Source organism: Cylas formicarius, unplaced genomic scaffold (assembly GCF_029955315.1).
Source record: "Cylas formicarius isolate icCylForm1 unplaced genomic scaffold, icCylForm1.1 PGA_scaffold_7__23_contigs__length_41026272, whole genome shotgun sequence".
NCBI lineage: Eukaryota > Metazoa > Arthropoda > Insecta > Coleoptera > Brentidae > Cylas > Cylas formicarius.
Window position 1 is genome coordinate 27,298,733 of NW_026844352.1, and position 18,478 is coordinate 27,317,210.

Here is an 18,478-nt window from a genome sequence, read left to right on the forward strand (position 1 = left end):
AATTAAGGGACATGCGCGGAAGATCATTCCCTTCTTTACGATAATGTCGTAGCCGTCTGAGGCATATAAGTTTAACAGTTTATAGTTGATATGGTGAGTACTACGAGGATTATATAGGCATAGAATAACACTAACACCATCCTGTGTTAATTGGTTTGGCATCACACAAAAAGACATTTTTCCACGCAAGATTCCATTATGTTAGCGCATTATACTTTTCGAAATATATAGGCACAAGAATAGGATAAAATCAAATTATATTAACTTAAAATTATAATATTAATGTTAGTTATTTCTCGATAATTCGTTAAATAGACTTTCCATTGTCCAGATTTCGGGTTTGCTTTGCACATCTTTTTCTGGGTAAAGTTTGTTGGTCAAGAATGATAGGTCTATGTTTCCCAAATTACCAAAATTTATTTTATCGGTTTGTATGTTACCAAGCTGATTATCCAGTTCCTTGTAAGTTGATTTATCCACGGTTACCCTGGAAAATATTTTAGATTTAATGTTTATAATCTGCTTAAGCGATAAGGTCAAAACAAACTTTCTAAATTAAACTTACACGGGCTTGACATCAGGAAGATTTAAGGGGTCGTCTTGTAAATCCTCAATGTCTGGAATTTCGGGTATGTCATCGTCATCCCGTTTGGTTTCGCTTTGAAATCTTTCGCTAAAAGTTTAAGACTTTCCTGCCCTCTTAGTGGGTAAATACTTTTTTTTAATTGTAAACATTGCTTTAAAGAACCAAATCCGAACCATGTTCGATAATAATAATTATGTTACTTACAGTTCGATAATGTTTGCAGTGTTTCTGCTGGTCCTGAAATGCAAAAAATTAGGAATAGAAAACGGTCTTTCGGAAGTTTTTTTGTGTTTTTTTTTTATACGAACTTTGCCGATTTAACACCATCGTCTACCCAAACTCCCGTTGTTCTTGCCTGTATGGGTTTTTCGCGAGTTTCAGGGTTATTTTCAAAGTCGTTGACATTCAGAATTTCATCGTTATTATGCGATGGCGGAGTAATATTACTAGATCTTCTACCCAGCTTAGCAGCTGACTGTAACATTCCTAATGATTATTACTAATGGGCTTCTGTTATGTATTAAGTAAATAGTATTCCCATAAAAATACAAATTTTTATTTATTTATTTACTAGTAACTATGTTTGCAATTTTTTGCTTTTTTTAACTTTTCGTAAACTTATATTATTGTCATATATATATATATATATATATATATATATATATACAGTGTGTCCAAGATAAGGATGCACAGCATGGGGATCTCGGAAACTATAAGAGATACAGTGTCGGTTAAATTAGACAAATGTTGCGCATTTTGATACCGAACAAGATCCCGTTTTATAAATTTGAAAATTCCAAGCCGTTCCGGAAATATCCGAGAAAAACCGAAATATTGCGATTTCGTTTTTATTATTTTTTAAAGCTATTTGAAAAGATATGAAAAAACGGAAAACACTTTTCCATTGGCACTTTTTAATCTCTCCAAATTGACGTTAACAAATTTTCATTACAGCGTTTCGATTCCATGGAACCACCATCAACTTTGATTTTTCTTATGGGACGGAAAAAAAGTACACACAGTATTAGGTTGTGCTTTTCATTGCGAATTCAACGATGTACGATACAATACGGTTACTTATGTTTTTATCCAGAAAAATGGATTTTTAATACATTTCAGCATTTAAATGGAGTAGGCCATGACAAAATGACATCCAGTCAATTTCAATGACACATTAATGTTATTTGTCTTTGTTATCAGTCGATCATAAGTTTATTCCTTTAGTTATTGTTTTTGTATTTTTATTGTTGTTGTCTTTTTCTAATTTATTTTGTTCTACAATGGAGGGAGGTAATTTTACAAACGAAGAAAAATGTGATATGCTGTCTTGCTACATCTGATGCCAAAGAAATTGTGTGGAAGCCGAGCGTACGTATTCTAACAAATACCCAGAGCGGAGACAACCTGACAAGAGTATTTTTCGGCGTTTGTTATTTAATCTGAAAGAATATGGATCATTTAAGAAGCCTGCATTATCCCGACAAAAACCTTCCAATGAAGAAAACCAATACATTGTTCTACAATCTGTTATCGAAAATCCACAAATTTCTACCAGAGAAATTGAAGACCAGAATGGGGTAGCTAAATCTACAGCTCAGTTTATTTTAAGGAAAAATGAATTTAAGCCTTACAAATTCAGAATATGTCAAGGATTAAAACCGGGTGACGACGAACGATGTAGACATTTTTGTGAGTGGCATACCAGGATGTGTGATGAGAGTTTTAATTTTCCATATAAAGTGATTTGGTCTGATGAAAGTATGGTGACCAATAACGGTATTTATAACAGGCGCAATACACACTATTGGTCGCATCAAAATCCACGTGTTAATAGACTATCCAGACATCAAGTTCGCTTTGGGTTTAATATTTGGTGTGGGATTTTTGGTAGCAAGATTATAGGCCCTATTTTCTATAATAATTCCTTAACTTCCGAGCGGTACCTTGACATCTTGAGGCACGATGTAGAAGATGCCTTAGATGATTTACCGCTAGGCGCTGTGCAAGGCTGCTGGTTCCAACAAGATGGTGCCCCAGCCCATAACTCCAGAGAAGTTCGCCAATATTTAACTGAACGGTTCGATGGAAAATACATTGGGACTTACAGTGAAACACCTTGGCCTCCAAGGTCCCCGGACTTAACTCCCTTTGACTTTTTCTTATGGGGCTACATAAAAAATGAGGTATTCAAAGAATGTTTTGACAACGAGGAACAATTACGTCAATCAGTACGAGCAGCGTTTAATAAAATTACTCCTGAAATGTTAAGTCGTGTTTTGGAGTCTACCGTGAGACGGGCGTACTTATGCCTAGAAAATGGAGGTCATTTATTCGAACATTTGTTATAGAATTTGTTTTTCATTAACTTGTTGGATTTAGTTGTTATGTTAAATGAACAGTTAGAGTTAGTAAATAAATAAATACATTAACTCGAACTTGTCAACCATTTTCTTTTGCCTTTCATCGTTCGGATCTCATGGCCTACTATAATAAAATACTAGAAATGTATTAAAAAGCCATTTTTCTGGATAAATACATAAGTAACCGTATTGTATCGTACATCGTTGAATTCGCAATGAAAAGCACAACCTAATACTGTGTGTACTTTTTTTCCGTCCCATAAGAAAAATCAAAGTTGATGGTGGTTCCATGGAATCGAAACGCTGTAATGAAAATTTGTTAACGTCAATTTGGAGAGATTAAAAAGTGCCAATGGAAAAGTGTTTTCCGTTTTTTCATATCTTTTCAAATAGCTTTAAAAAATAATAAAAACGAAATCGCAATATTTCGGTTTTTCTCGGATATTTCCGGAACGGCTTGGAATTTTCAAATTTGTAAAACGGGATCTTGTTCGGTATCAAAATGCGCAACTTTTGTCTAATTTAACCGACACTGTATCTCTTATAGTTTCCGAGATCCCCATGCTGTGCATCCTTATCTTGGACACACTGTATATATATATATATATATATATATATATATATATATATATATATATATATATATATATATATATATATATATATATATATATATATATATATATATATATATATATATATATATATATATATATATATATATATATATATATACGTGTTTTAAAATTATTTGTGAGTTTTGTTCACTGTGGACCAAATCCTAAGAATCATCCTATAAAATATATATATATATATATATATATATATATATATATATATATATATATATATATATATATATATATATATATATACCATGTAACTTATTTGATTAATTGGTTGGAGAAATTTGTTAGTCCTTAATAAAAAAAAATCAACCGGGAGAGCAATCAATGAAGAACGATGCTGGTTAAAATTTTATTCCTACCTTTATAGTAGATCCAGTTCTACGTGCAATCCAAATCGGTTTTGGTGACCTCAGGTTTCACAAATCATATATGGTACAAATCATATCATCATAAACATGTAATACATTGATTGCTAATGTTTAAAGAATCTAATGTAAACAAAAAAATTTCTAGAAATGTTCAAATTGTGCATTATTTTATTTATAATTTATACACAGCAGCGCTTTACTATTATATATACTATATACTATATAGTACTATATATGAAACGTTATGGCGAAAATAAGCAAATTATCGCAAGAATGGTTAAAATTTGAAACTTAAATTCGAAATTTGGTAACCTTTCGTAGATTAATTTCGAATATTTGTTCAATACCTATGTTTAACGAAAAGTTTGACCAAGTATCCAAATAAGCTCGACACTATATATCGACTTAAACCAATAGCCTTCAAACTAAGAGGACAATTAAATGAATAGAACTGAAATAGCACAACTAAATAAAGTTTAATGAACTGCATTTAAACAATCTGCAGAACAATTCGACCACACAACTAAAATATTATAACCTATTCACTCGTTCATTACCTTTTTCCCAGCTAGAAGGTCAATGTCTTCATCCCAATTCATTTTTTTTAATACGTGAGTACAAAATCTTTTGAATTCTGAGAATTCAATTCAATTGTTTTACTATTATTTCTTGACAGTCAATTTTATTTACTTGTTTTCGGTGATGGAGTTGCCATGGTAACTAGTTTGTTGCGCGTAGCCACAGTACCAACAGTCGTCACCTCGGAGGGAATTTCAAATGAATGGGGATATCATAAAAGATAAAAAGGTGCAAATTGAAATGGAATGGAATTGAAATATCCGCTTTTGCTAATTTTTCAATGACGTTTACATATTTATTACCCTTATAATTTCAAAAATTTACTTACGTCCGTGAATTATTGTGAACTAACAGAAATGAATTAATTAACCAAAAACTTTAGGTAGTAAAAACACAAGATCTTTTGAAGCGTTACTTGGAAGCCGCTGGCAAATTCCTGTCTATTCTATTTGATAGACAGGTTTGGATCAATTTTCCAAGAATAAAAACTAATTAATTTTTTTGTATATAGGAATTGGTAATATATGGACGCCATTTGAATTTACTGAATAACTATCATGTAGACACTCTTCATAAAACTGACCTTCTAACCCGTTTCGAATTTTACTTTAGTAATGTAGAAATGTACTGCCAAAAACTGTTAATATTCAAAATAATCAATATAGAAATTATATAAAGGGTTTGTCTATTTACAACTAGAATGGTATGGCCACGACAATATTTTAATAGTATATTATACGACAAGTATGGTAAACGGCACATAAAAAGTTTACCAAACGTGTACACTTTTTTTACATTTTTGCAAAACAAAACTAACATGACCATCAGAATTCAAGCCGTGCGGTAAAATCTCCGAAAACATCCGATTGCTCTCAAACGCCTGCGGTCGCACAACCACAAATGCTATAACGTGCATTTGTTCAAATCACCCGAGGCACCGGCGACGAACACCCCAAAACGGCCGAAACATTTACCCAAATAAGGAGAGAGGTTTAGACGAAGATATACGGATACATTTTACCCTTATAACTATTTAGGTAACTTTTACTTTTTGATTCTTGGGTATGCTAGGTAGCTGGTTAATTTTTTTCATAATCCAAATTGTTTTAATTGACAACCATATCCTCAGAATCGTCGTAGCTGAAGTATTGGATAAAGATATTTCGTGATAATCGCCATATGCAATTTTCCGTATAAAAGGTACCTAAATACAATTTTACTATGACCGCAATGATTTATTTAAAATAATGGAGAACATTTGGACAAATGAGATGGCCGTATTTGTCCAAATGTTCATTTGTCCAATGTTTTTAAAGTACATCTGATAATATTTACAGTTACTCAGCTTAAAAGATTCAGTTGCATTTTAGTTAATCAAAGAGTCAAAACTATCATAAATGTGTTTGTTCTTAATTATTTTTAATAAATCATTGCGGTCATAGTAAAATTGTATTTAGGTACCTTTTGCTCGGAAAATTGAAAGTTAATAAAAATGTGTGCTCAAATGTTCTCACAGCTAAAATTATTCATGATTTAAATTTATTCAATAAGCAATTTATCCAATACTTCAGCTGCGACTGTTTTGAGAATATGGTTGTCAATTAAAACATTTTGGATTTGCAAAAAATTAATCAGCTACCTAGCATACCCAAGAATCAAAAAGGAAAAGTTACCTAAATGGTTATCATTATAAAAAGTATGAAAAAATAGAAATTGCATTAAAATTTTAGAAAAGAACAGCGCCCATTACTTAAAGAGGTCAAATTGTAAAATAAAAATTCCTTAGGTGCCAATGAAATACCTTCATCGTAGTATGTTTAATAGAAGTTGAAAGTTTTTTTAGCTTAAACAATAGCGTAAAATGTTGTTTTTTATATCATGTCCAATAACCTCTACTTTATTTTGTAAAATGTTAATTTTATTTTGTTTGTAAGTACACTGTATAGTGGAAACCACCGCTATAGATAATTAACCAAAGTAAAATAATTTAACCGCATTTTATAAAATTAATTTACTATCTGAGCCGTGTTTAGACTTGTATTTTAACCTCTCTCTTTATTTGGGGAAGATAAATGTTTCGGCCGCAAAGACGACTACCTTGAGAAGCCAGATTTATATTTACAATTTTCTTTATAATGAAGCACTCTTGATGAAGACAACTTGTAATTCATGCCTGGGAAGTTCTTGAGTGCGAAGAGCGGTCTTTGTCACACTTTGATGACCCCTGTTTTCTTAGTGAATATATCTTGTACTCAGTACGGATCTTTTGAGAGTGTGAATCCCAATTTATTTAAGACTCATTGTTTTTTCTTTTGTGCTAAAGTTGTGGTACTCGGGGCAGGAACTTCACTTTCTGTGACCTCCAACTGTCTATTTTTCGGTTTGCTCTAACCTGCATTGCCAATAATATTATTCCAATCCCAAAATAAGATAGAAATAAGCGAGAAAAACGTGTTTTTCCTGAACTTTGGTAGCGAGGCCAACATTTGTGACAAACCTTTAAATTATTCATTCACGCGCATGTACCGCAATGACCACGTTCTTGAATAAAATATAGGTATATGAATGACGTAATATTATTGTTATCGATACAACTTTATACTTAAGAATAGTAGGGTTTCAACATTTGGATTTGGTTAGTTAAAATAAGGAAACTTATTTATGAAAAGCTTTTCTATTATATTTAAATAATAATAAATCATAATTTTTATTATTTCAAAAATAGGAGAAAAAATAATTCACCTGTATTAAGTTAAATCTTTCAAATTAAATTAAATGAATTAAAGTCATCGTCAAGTAGTCTTAATTGGAATTTTAAAAAACAAATTTTCTCGACTCCCTACTCCTTCATAATATGTTGCATAATATTATATCATTAATAAGGAAAAGCTTTTTATAGTAGAATTTCGTTTTTTATAATATGTAGAGGAGCATGTATGTAAGTGTAAGTATTTCCGAACTTCATCATTTTAGCAAATTCGACCCTTTAGGATCATTTTCTTAGAATTTTACTTTCTTTATGTCGCGAGTCATTTTGGACGTTTGTGAGCAATGATATGTTTTTATATTTTGATGTTTGCCAATTCTAATGGTCACGTTAGACACACAACACAATAGATTCTGATATTTTGCAAAAATGTTCCGGGAAAATAATTATAAAAAAAGTAGTGTAATACAATGCAAGTTTGATAAACTTTATAGACACTCGTTTATTAAATACTCGCTCCTCTTGCCTAAACAAACTCGAGAATGGCTACATATAATTATTAATGATTTTATTACACTATTAGTTTGCAATTTAACTTATATTTATTAACAAAAGTTTAAAAAAATCTCTAGCTATTTCTATAACAAAAAAAAATTAAACAACTTTTTGAAACACCCTGTATGAAATATGGTCAAAATTGCTCTTAAAAAATAAGATTATTATAAATTACGACGGAAATGACTAAAAGTTTCTATCTCAAAAAATGATACTTATTTAGAAAATTCGATAATGTAGATGTTGCCAGTTTTCTTCCAACGGCAACACTGCGAAGTAAACTCGACAGCCTTTCTGTCCACCACTCTTGCAGTACGTATTTATATCACAAAATTGATATAACTAATATAAAATTCAAATAAACGGCAGTAGCTTTAGTCGATATGGTGCAAGGAAAGTACCGCCACATTTCAAACATTTATCTGCTCGACAGCTTTAAACAAGAAGTAACAGCGGCTGCAGGAACACCGACGATCGCAAGAACCGTCGCGTCTTAAACTATATCGCAGGCAAACATTGTTCAGTTCGGTCGCAGGGAAAGTGAGTGTCAGTGTCGAGGTAGAAATCGAAAGAAATGAAATTTTTGACTGTGTTTAGTGCGGTGTGTGTAATTTTTATCGCTGAAGGTAAAACTTCGAAATCCTTGTATTATCCCGAACCGATGACTCGTTACTTTCTTGCGTCAGCAGTTATTACTTGGTTTTGGTGCAAAAAGAGCATTTCCGGTATTGCGAAATGGAACGTATGTTTCTCTCTTGCGGTACCCAAGTTATACCAAATCAGTAGATAAACAACACTTTCTGCTTCCCATGTTTTGCTTTTATTTATTTATATAGAAACTACCTATTGCCCTGTCGTTTTTTAAGAAACAAACCCCATGTACAATTCAATAGACAAAAAACTACTGCCGCACAAACAAATTTTCATCTTGTATAATCTTTTGATTTTTGCCCAAATTTTTTCACACTTTTTAAGTTAAGAAAGGAAAACCCACCAGATTAATACATATCGTTTAGGTTTCCACAATTTATATACGAGGAAAATCAGAATAAAAATTCATCTCGATTCAAGCCCCATAGTTTTTGGATGTCGCTCAAAACTAACCTGCATGCAAATTATTGCAAAACTACTCAAAACTATCTACCCTTTTTTCTTGTTGTTGCAAGAGAGCCAAAAAAAATCATTAAACTCAAGATAAAGGAAATATTTGTTTGTTAGTTATAAGTAAAACGATGGATTTATCCGAAATGTTTTATTTCTTTATCCATGCAAATTACTGTTAACTTGAAACCTAATAGTCCCGTAGAAGTGAATAACAAAGTTCTCGTCAAAATGTTGTAGTAATTATTAATTAATTCATTTTAATTGGGTGCCAGTGAAGTAAGTATGTTTTTTTTGGAAATATACTTAGGCTTAGAATTTATATGTACGGCAGGTTTCTTACATATTTGGTTCTATAAAAGGATGTTTCGAGGTTTACTCTATTTACACATATGCAAAGATTTCTACTTATTTCGAACAAAAAGCACTTTAATCATCTTTATTTCAAACAATATTCAAACAATATTAGAAAGAGGTAGTATCTAAAAAATAAAATAATGTACATGTGGTTGCAGTTGAACTGGCAGCAGTTGATGTGTCAAAATGTTTTAGAGTTTTAATTGTTATTCCAATCACGAGTTAATCTTAATCTTAATAATAATAATTAAATGTATTCCACATATATAAGCACACATCTTAATAATAATAATAATTAAAAGTGTATAGCTCAATTTTTTTGTAACATGACAATGAGGTATATTTGTATATACTATAATAAATTTATAGCTTCGGTTATATTTCAACCATAGTGGCATTCGAAATTGTGGACATTATTCAGCATGGCTTGCAACGTTTCGATACTGGTTCTACCCCATTCGTGGATCATGATTCACGTTTCAGAACCTGAAACGAATTAAATAGTCTAATTTCTAAAATAGGACCTTGAAAAATAATAATACAACAGACAGGCACCATAAAGCGGTCGTGCATAATTGAGGCTAAAATAGAAAGTATTGTGGATGATGATATGAGCTGATATCCGAGAACACACGCACACTTTCCTTTATTTGTTTCCTTTTTAACGATTTTAAATCGTTTGCCTGTTTCGGTATCGGTTGGAAATTTCAACGCGTTTATTGGCGTCGAATAACAATGATTTAAAATATTTCGCAGTAAATTGAGGCGAGGATAACCACTTTGGAAATTTGTTTTCATTTCGGTTATGCCAGTGTCGATTTTTTGATCCCCTTTCGAAAACAGCGGCGCACCGACGATAACGGTCGCACGGATTTTAGCAATTCCAAATTCTTTAATATCATTGGTATTATTATGTGATTTTTATCTGTAGGTTCTTTACAGTTAACGGCCAAAATGACAAGAAAGGTGAAGAATTTCAGTGCCCATCGTCTATCGGTACAGGAAATTTTGCCGACCCTGCTACTTGCAGGCGATTTTACCAGGTGGGTAACCAATTAACTAGTTAAAACAACACATTTTTTTATCGAATAAATGAAAAATCGAAATAAAAGATAATCGATCTACAGAAATTACGAATTTCACTCCCAAGTTTAAGGCTTTAAAAATACAAACAAATCTCGTAAACAAGACCGTTGCCGTGCCAGAAATTGCATAGCACTAGAATGCATTTAGTGTAACCGGAACGAGTAATAAACGAGTAATGTGTTGGATAATATACTTTTTCAATCACCATTAATTTTCGCCCACATTTTTGCACAACAACTTGAATAAAATGACATTCCATGGCTAAAATCTACCAAAAACATCCGATCGCTACCAAACCCGTGACCAAAATACCGGAAGTGGCTTGTGACTGTGGGGTAGAGTGTAGGAAAAATGTTTATTTCATTATTTCTTAGAAAGGTTTCAATATACCTACAAATACCGAAATAAAACACGATTGTTCTCTATAAATTATTATTAAAAATTAATGAGTGGCAACTGCGTGCAGAACTGTATAGTTAGCCTACTGCCGGTATAAGAGTATTTGTACAATAGAAGCTTCTTATATAATTTGTGCTAATAGTATATTAAGCAACAAGTGTGGTAAAACGCAGCGGAACTAGTGCTTAATAGACGAGTGTCTGAGAAACTTCACAAACATATTTATACTATACTTTTTATACGACCGTTATTTTTTGGGTACATTTTTGCAAAACAACACGAATGCATCCACTCTGATATGATGTCTGACATGAATTGACACTTTCGTTACTTTCGGCATGCTGGCTTATAATTGGGTATTATAGGGAAAGGAGCATAGAATCGTATATTATGCAACAAGTGCGGTAAACGGCATTTAAGTCACGAGATTATTTGGCACGAGCAGCGCGCAGCGGAACGAGTGTTTAATAGACTAGTGAATTGAAAAAAAAGTTTTTCTACTCCCGTCGGTAAAATACCTAATTACACATCGATCTAGCGTGCGCGAAGCGTCACTTTACCAGTTTCGTTTCCCACGAAGCCGAGCCACTTCGGACAATTCCGGGATTTTACCGCACGGGTTTGGGAGCAATCGGATGTTTTCGGAGATATTTTCCACGCTTTGAATTTTGACGTTTGACAATTCTGACAGTCATGTCAGTGAATATATTCGTGTTATTTTGCGAAAATGTACCCAAAAACTAACGGTCGTAGAAAAACTCGTGGGGATCTCAACTCGTGCGGTAAAATCCCGGAAATGTCCGAAGTGGATCTGATCCGTGGGAAACGAAACTGACGGGGTAATTAGGTTTTTTACAGACTGGAGTAGAAAAACATATTGAAGAAACCATTGACGGGTTTATTTTTTCTTCTGAAATAAGAAACAGGAGCTAAACATATTCTGCATAAAGACTTTTATTTTCATTTTTAAATAAACAACTTAATAACAGTAAGTTAATGATGATGATTCCTCTTACTAATTATATATTAATTATATATTTAAAAATATATCATACATATCACATTTGAACATAAATGTAAATTTACTAGTAATCGAAATCCTGCTCCACTTGGAATGTCTTTTCTTGTATTTTTAGTGTGTCGATGGCTATCCATACCTAAACAGGTGTCCTTCGGGGCTCTATTTTGATGACATTAGTAAATTTTGCACATTCCAAAACGAAGCCAGATGTGGTCCTCTTGCCTCAAGTAAGTACATCCATACTAATTTATAAGGGTGCAGAATATTGAATTCTATCTTGGCTAATAAAGAATGTTAAACTGGATTTTCTTTATTTTGATTTTGGCGATTAACACGAAAGAGATAATTTTGTTTTACTATTAATTCCAACGAAAATGTTTTCAGCTCCGGCACCAATAACCGAACCACCGCTAGATTTGGCGACTAAATGTAATCTCGCAGAGTGCCAATTGCCATACTGCTTTTGCTCCAAGGACGGTACCATTATCCCGGGTGGCTTAAAACCCGAAGAGGTAAACTTTTGGCAAGTCGTTTTAGAATAGAAAAATAACAAATTCTACTTTAGACGCCGCAAATGATTTTATTAACATTCGATGGAGCTGTAAACCTGAACAATTACGAGCACTACAAAAAAGTGTTGAATGGGAGAAGGAAAAATCCCAACGGATGTCCTATAAAAGGAACGTTTTTCGTATCACACGAGTACAGTAATTATCAGATGATTCAAAAATTAGCCAGCGAAGGGCATGAAATCGCCACCGAAACAATATCGTAAGTTGTAGTTTAAACCAAGACACAAAACGGACCTCAGTTGATCTGAATTGAATTTGGTGTATCGTAACCAGAGTAATTTTTCTACTTCTCCCCTGCGATATGTAATTCTTACTTCAACCTCAGTGTTTCTACACATTCAAGATGGTTGATGCATTCCTACCAGCCCTGTTGGCAATGTTCCGAAATAGCATTGCACCTTCTTTCCTATTTCGATCATTTCAAAAATTGTTTAAAAAAAAAAGTAATCTTTAAATTTAAAAATCTTTAAAATATTTCAAACCACTATTTTTTATTATTAAAATCGCAAATAAGTGGTTTTTAAATCGGATATATTTTGTTAGACTGCAGGCGGGTCTTCAAGACAAAGGATATGAAGAATGGGTAGGCGAGATGGTCGGTATGAGAGAAATTTTAAAACATTTTGCCAATATTTCCAAAAGTGAAGTGGTTGGGATGAGAGCGCCATTTCTTAAACCGGGAAGAAACACCCAATACAAGGTAAATTCTCTTTAAAACGTTTGTAAATATTCATATAATTTTTGTTGCAGTATTAATTTTAAACTTATTTTTGAATAGCGCCATCTAATGTGCGCACGTTTAAACCTTATTTCATTAGTTTTGTTAGTCTTACGGTGTAACGTCGGAGGGAAGGCAACTAGGGATTTTCACGATATAAGGTTAGGAGGTTGGGTGCAATGATCGCGGATTCCTCCTGGTATGGGTACATCGAGAACTGCTAATCATACAAAAATTACTTTTGGGGACCTTTATTTTAGCAACCTTTTATTGCGGATTCCCTCCAATACCCCCATGGAGAATGCCAAAAACAAAAAAGCCACCAAAAGAAAGTCCAACCTCGTAACCTTATAATAATATAAACATAATGCAATAAAGAGTTAAACGTGTGCACGTTATATGGCGCCATTTGAAACTAAGTTTTGGTTAAGTTTAAAATTAATACTACAGCATTTTTCGTAAAAAACATCAGTTGTTTTGAGTCCCAAAAGATAAAGCTGCATTTATAAATCGCCCTTTTTAATTAATTTTATTACCGTATGAAAAGCAAATAAGCTTGTTTCAGGTCTTGGAAGAATTCGGTTATATCTACGATAGCTCCGTTGGTGCTCCAGCCTTACCTATTCCGGTATGGCCGTATACCTTGGACTACAAAATACCACACGAGTGCAAATCGGGAACATGTCCCACCAAATCCTTTCCAGGTAGGAACAATATAGCACAATGTATAGGAAAAACTATTGATAGAACATTTCATACTTCACTTTTTAGTCAATCAGAAGCTTCATTTTTATTTGCTTACACGATTAAATGCAATAAATTTCCTCGATCCTTTACACGAAAAAAAAATTTGATCTTAGACATATCTAATAAAAAATATTCTATTCCTTATTTTAAATTAAAATTATGTTCTGATCAGGCGTGCGAAAAGTGTCACATTAAGAGGTCAGGAGGTAGAAAAATTATAATTTCCTACAGGTTTTTAAACTTCTTAAACATTTATTAAACACTAGCTCTGCTCGTGACTAATGCGGTGTCTATCAAACTTGTTGAATAAGTGGGAGTAAAAATCTCCCTCTTTCCAAATCCATCACGATGTTAAAAAAAAAACAGTCTTTTTTTCTTATATACACAATTTTTTGGAAAAATTGACACCTTTTAAATCTTTACTTATTGCTGTCGCTAAAATTTAACTCAGCTGTTAGTTAGGTCCGAAGTTGAAATAGTGATTTTTTTTGTTTTAATAATGCATAGTTAAAATTTTAATTTCTCAGAATATAACTTGAGGCTATAGCCATCATTTCGAATTGTTTTAGGGTTTTAATATTTCCCTTGCTTAACGTCTCAAAAAGTACGGGTAATACAGAGGCATTCAAAAAATGTGATTTGTAAGATTAAGATTTTTTAAATGGATACGCATTTAAATAGAAATTACCTTTTCTTGGGCAATATTTATGAGTCATCTGTATATAGTTGAAATTTGCTTAAAGCAACACGTTGAGCGTAAATCATTTTTAGGAGTTTGGGAAGTTCCGCTGAACGCTCATTATGTAGAAGGTTTCGAAGGTGGCCACTGTCCGTATTTAGACCAGTGCGTGCTTCACAACCACGATCCCAACGAAGTTTTCGAGTGGTTACAAGAAGATTTCGTGAGATACTACGACCAAAACCGCGCGCCCTATATGATGCCATTCCACACGAACTGGTTTTCTATCAAAGAATTGGAGAAAGGCCTAGAAAAGTTCCTCGATTGGGTGGTCACACTGTAAGACGTTTTCGGTAGTAATTATTCTTTATTCAAAACAAATCTACTGATGTTAGGCCCGACGTGTGGTTTGTGTCTACGACACAGGCTCTCACGTGGATGACAGACCCTAAGATCGTCAACCAGTTGAAAAATTACGAACCCTGGAGCTGCGCTAAGAAGGATAATCTGCCTCCGACGCCTTGTAACGTGCCTAACAAGTGCGCGCTGAGTTTTAAAAGGGAAAACTTCACCGACACGAGATATCTGGAAACGTGTTTCGACTGTCCCAATCAGTATCCGTGGCTAGGAGACGCCAGCGGGTCAGGGATTCCTGGCAAAGACAATTATGTGCCTGATAATTTGTGAACGCGAGTGAGCAACCACCGAATGTTGTTGTTGCGCCGCCGTTAATGTTCCAGTTGAGGGTTGATGTTTTTTCGAGAGAGTGCAGTAAATGGCGGAACATGAAACCAAAACGAAACCTTTGTTATTTATAAATTATATCAATAAAGCACATAGTTTTTATTTGTAGAGTAATTCGGACATCAAATTTCAATAAACCTGTTGAGTATACTTTGGGTTTCTTTTTAACTGCATCGGGTGAAGTGATGGCGGCCCGTCTGTTTTGATTCGCTGTAACTATTGTCTTTGAGATATCAATGGAAATAAAAGAAAAACAAATTTTAATTATGACGTCTGCTCTAGGCCACCCGGGAAGATATACATCTGGCTGCCCCTTAATTGCCCCCAAAAGTACCTTTTTTTATACATAAAATAAAAATAGTATCAAGTAAAACAAGACTTAAGTAAACAAAAGCAGTACATAAATTTGTATCACATTTTTAAAACTAACCACTGGTTTTATCTGTGAAACAAAACTTTGTTATTGCAAGTCTAGACAAGTCAGCGCATGTAGAATGAACATCCAACAATTAGCGTGTTCTTTAGTATTAGTTTGTGCTTGTGCAGTGAACGTTAAAAAAAACAGTAGTTCGTAAAATATGGCATTTCCGAGGTATTTGACTCCAAGGAATTAGAGGCGGCTATGGACGAGATCGTGAAGGATGAGGACAATAAGAATAAAATTCGTAAGTATTATTTGGATTTACGTATTCTTATTAAAAATATTTTCAGAACATATTGACGCGGTCTATATTCCACCCGACGTGGATACCTTGACTGACGAAGAAGACATGAACGATAACATAAATCTACAAGAGTTTGGGGAACCAAGTGATATAGTTGGAACTTTCGAGTTACATACACCGAATGATACAGTTGTCCTTCAACAGTTCTGTAATTCATTAACTACTGAACCTGAATGGTACTCATCAGATGATGAAACCCTGGAATTCAAAAGAAGACGTATGCTTTCTGCAAACGACAGGCTCGTTTCTACTGTCAAATGGAAGAAAGGTCAGATTGAGTACACTCACACACCTATACCGATGAATTTAGATCATGTGAGCAACTAAAAAATAGGCTTTCTGGAAAAAGTCCGCTTGAAATATTTTTTATGTTTTTTGACGACGAAGTGATTGATTTGATTTTAAATCTTACATTGCTTTGCGACTTTTAAAAACTGATAAAACAATTACTCAAAGAAATGTTGCACCTCCCATAGATGAAGTGGGTTCTGATAATCAAGGACACCTCATGATTGTTCATGCTAATAAATCCCGAAGGAGATGTAGAATCTGCCACAATTTACGTTTGTAATAAGTGTAATGTGCATTTACATACTTCATGCTTTGTAAAATATCCCCAAAAATGAAACCGGGTGTTACCAGTGGTGCGCCCACGCACCATAAAATATTATGCGTTTTTTTGTATCAAATCAGCTTCTATTTGGAAAACAATCTACTTTTAGTTGTTTTCTGTCGAATTTTAGCTTTCTTTTGTATATTTATTTATAAATTATGTTACATCTTATGTGTCTCAAAACTTTATTTAATGTTTTTTCCCAGTGGTTCGTTTCCGCATCAGTATTGTTTTGTATGTTTAAGTGCAACAAAACAAATAATTTCAGAGCAAAAATGTATTTTTTTATTTTTTTGTATGCTTGAGATAATATGGGTTAAGCGTTTTCGAGAATAAAACAGCTAATTTAATTTCAAGAAATAGAAGAACCTAACATTGGTTTTAAGAGCAGTAGTCACATTTGTAAATTTTTGGTGTGTCTACACTAGTATAGGTATAACAGCCAAGGTAAGAAAAAAACTCTCTTTGGATGTACTTGGCTGAAGATCTTGAAAATTGCTTGAGCAATTTGGCCTAGTATCAGCCACTGCTACGTCACTTTTGGCTTTCGTAGGATCATCTTGGTCAGAACTGCCTTCTATAGCGAAAGCTCTTACATGATTGGAAGGTGCAAAATCATCATCATTAAACTTGTCCGGATCTAAGCACGAAAGTCGAAAACATATTTCTCCATTGTGCGACTTTCGGTAGTGGCGATGTAAAGATCGTATTCTCTATGAAGCACGATTTTAAATGGACTAAAAACTATCAAGTCAAACGGATAATCGAAGGTATGCGATGGAAGAGACACCGTGTGGATATTATTTTCTTTACAAAAATTGTATTCACCAACCGAAATGTAGCTGTGGTCATTATCTAGAACCAGAAGGAATATTTTTAAAAGTTTTGCGAAATGTAATAACAATTAACAAAATAATTCAAAATTGACCTAACCATTCTTAGAACATTACACGTTACATTCGAACACATTCTTAGTTTTTTAAAAGTTAAATAACTACGGCAGAGATATAATTCCCAGCCGTACTGATAGAAAAAACACCCTTTTTTTAATTCCTTGGCTCCGTGAACCTTTGGAGATTTGGCTCCCATAAAGCAAGCTTTTTTCTTAGTGTTGATTCGGATATCTTGAAACATCGTCCTTCTTCCCTAATTTTTTGGCCATCATTTCTTATTAGGTCTAGCGCATTTTGCAGGTTTTCGACAGTGTAAGAAAGATTAGTAGTCTTCCGAGTGTAATTTCTAGCGTTCTCGAAAAATGAATAAAACATAAATGTCTCACTATGTGTGTCTTTTTAATAAATCACAAATATGACAACAAAATGACTTATTTAATTATCATTCAATTATATTAAAACGTTCATTAGACATCATATTTTAAAAAGAGATCTTATTCGAAATGATTGCATAAAAATTGTGGGCCTACCGTCTTTTATTTCGGCACGGCAAATTAATATACACTGACAAACTACTCTCATCATGGTCATGGATATTCTGGCGTCACTACTGCTCATGCCAACAAGTTAAAGGCCAAGTCACAGACGGCAGCACTGATCAACTTCTCCACTACTTGGTAACTATATCTTGACAAAATGCAATAAAGAAGATTTTGTTTTATGAAAAATATGAGCCAAAATGCCCCCATGAAATTGGTGCCTTTTTAGCAAGGTCGGTTTAATTTTGATAAGTGTGTTGTTACATTTCGCTTCGGTTTTAAGGCAGCAAATTGACTATTGAATATCCTTAGGTAGACGGCATGCTAACCGGCACTCCAGTTTTTTGTAAGTTTAATGTAAAACAAAAAGAGATGGTTTTCGCAAAGATTTTCTACTTCGTTTTTTGTGAAACAAAACATTCTCTTATCCCAGGATATTTGTAATTTAAGTTGGCCCCTGTATCTGTTCTGGGTGATAACTTATCGAAGAATTGATAACA

General features: G+C 33.4%; 2 protein-coding genes across 3 annotated transcripts; one reads left to right on the plus strand and one right to left on the minus strand.

Moving 5' to 3' along the window:
- Window positions 1–240: 240 nt before the first annotated feature.
- On the minus strand, window positions 241–4,675 carry LOC132704927 (intraflagellar transport protein 43 homolog). 2 transcript variants are annotated; one of them, XM_060675265.1, is made up of 5 exons: window positions 4,501–4,675; window positions 895–1,061; window positions 791–823; window positions 566–673; window positions 241–487 (listed from the first exon to the last, which is right to left on the minus strand). In XM_060675265.1, the coding sequence occupies exons 1-5, from the start codon at window positions 4,540–4,542 to the stop codon at window positions 286–288; spliced, it is 552 nt and encodes a 183-aa protein (XP_060531248.1). In that variant the 5' UTR covers window positions 4,543–4,675; the 3' UTR covers window positions 241–285. The 2 variants fall into 2 exon arrangements, with proteins under 2 accessions (XP_060531248.1, XP_060531249.1); XM_060675266.1 differs by having other exon boundaries at window positions 895–1,072; window positions 4,501–4,662.
- Window positions 4,676–8,154: 3,479 nt separating this feature from the next.
- LOC132704405 (chitin deacetylase 1-like) lies at window positions 8,155–15,344 on the plus strand. The gene is made up of 9 exons (XM_060674389.1): window positions 8,155–8,410; window positions 10,185–10,285; window positions 11,864–11,975; window positions 12,133–12,260; window positions 12,314–12,519; window positions 12,864–13,020; window positions 13,604–13,742; window positions 14,557–14,803; window positions 14,860–15,344. Exons 1-9 carry the CDS (start codon window positions 8,359–8,361, stop codon window positions 15,149–15,151), a joined length of 1,434 nt encoding a protein of 477 aa, XP_060530372.1. The 5' UTR covers window positions 8,155–8,358; the 3' UTR covers window positions 15,152–15,344.
- The last annotated feature ends 3,134 nt before the right edge of the window (window positions 15,345–18,478 follow it).

Bases quoted from the DNA above. Each gene is read 5' to 3' on its own strand.
- LOC132704927 (XM_060675265.1), bottom strand. From the start codon at position 4,542: ATGAATTGGGATGAAGACATTGACCTTCTAGCTGGGAAAAAG. The intron at 824-894 runs GTTCGTATAAAA...TTTGCATTTCAG, and splicing joins GATGGTGTTAAATCGGCAAA to GACCAGCAGAAACACTGCAA. The intron at 488-565 runs GTAAGTTTAATT...AATATTTTCCAG, and splicing joins CTTCCTGATGTCAAGCCCGT to GGTAACCGTGGATAAATCAA.
- LOC132704405 (XM_060674389.1), top strand. From the start codon at position 8,359: ATGAAATTTTTGACTGTGTTTAGTGCGGTGTGTGTAATTTTTATCGCT. The intron at 8,411-10,184 runs GTAAAACTTCGA...GGTTCTTTACAG, and splicing joins TGTAATTTTTATCGCTGAAG to TTAACGGCCAAAATGACAAG. The intron at 12,520-12,863 runs GTAAGTTGTAGT...ATATTTTGTTAG, and splicing joins ATCGCCACCGAAACAATATC to ACTGCAGGCGGGTCTTCAAG.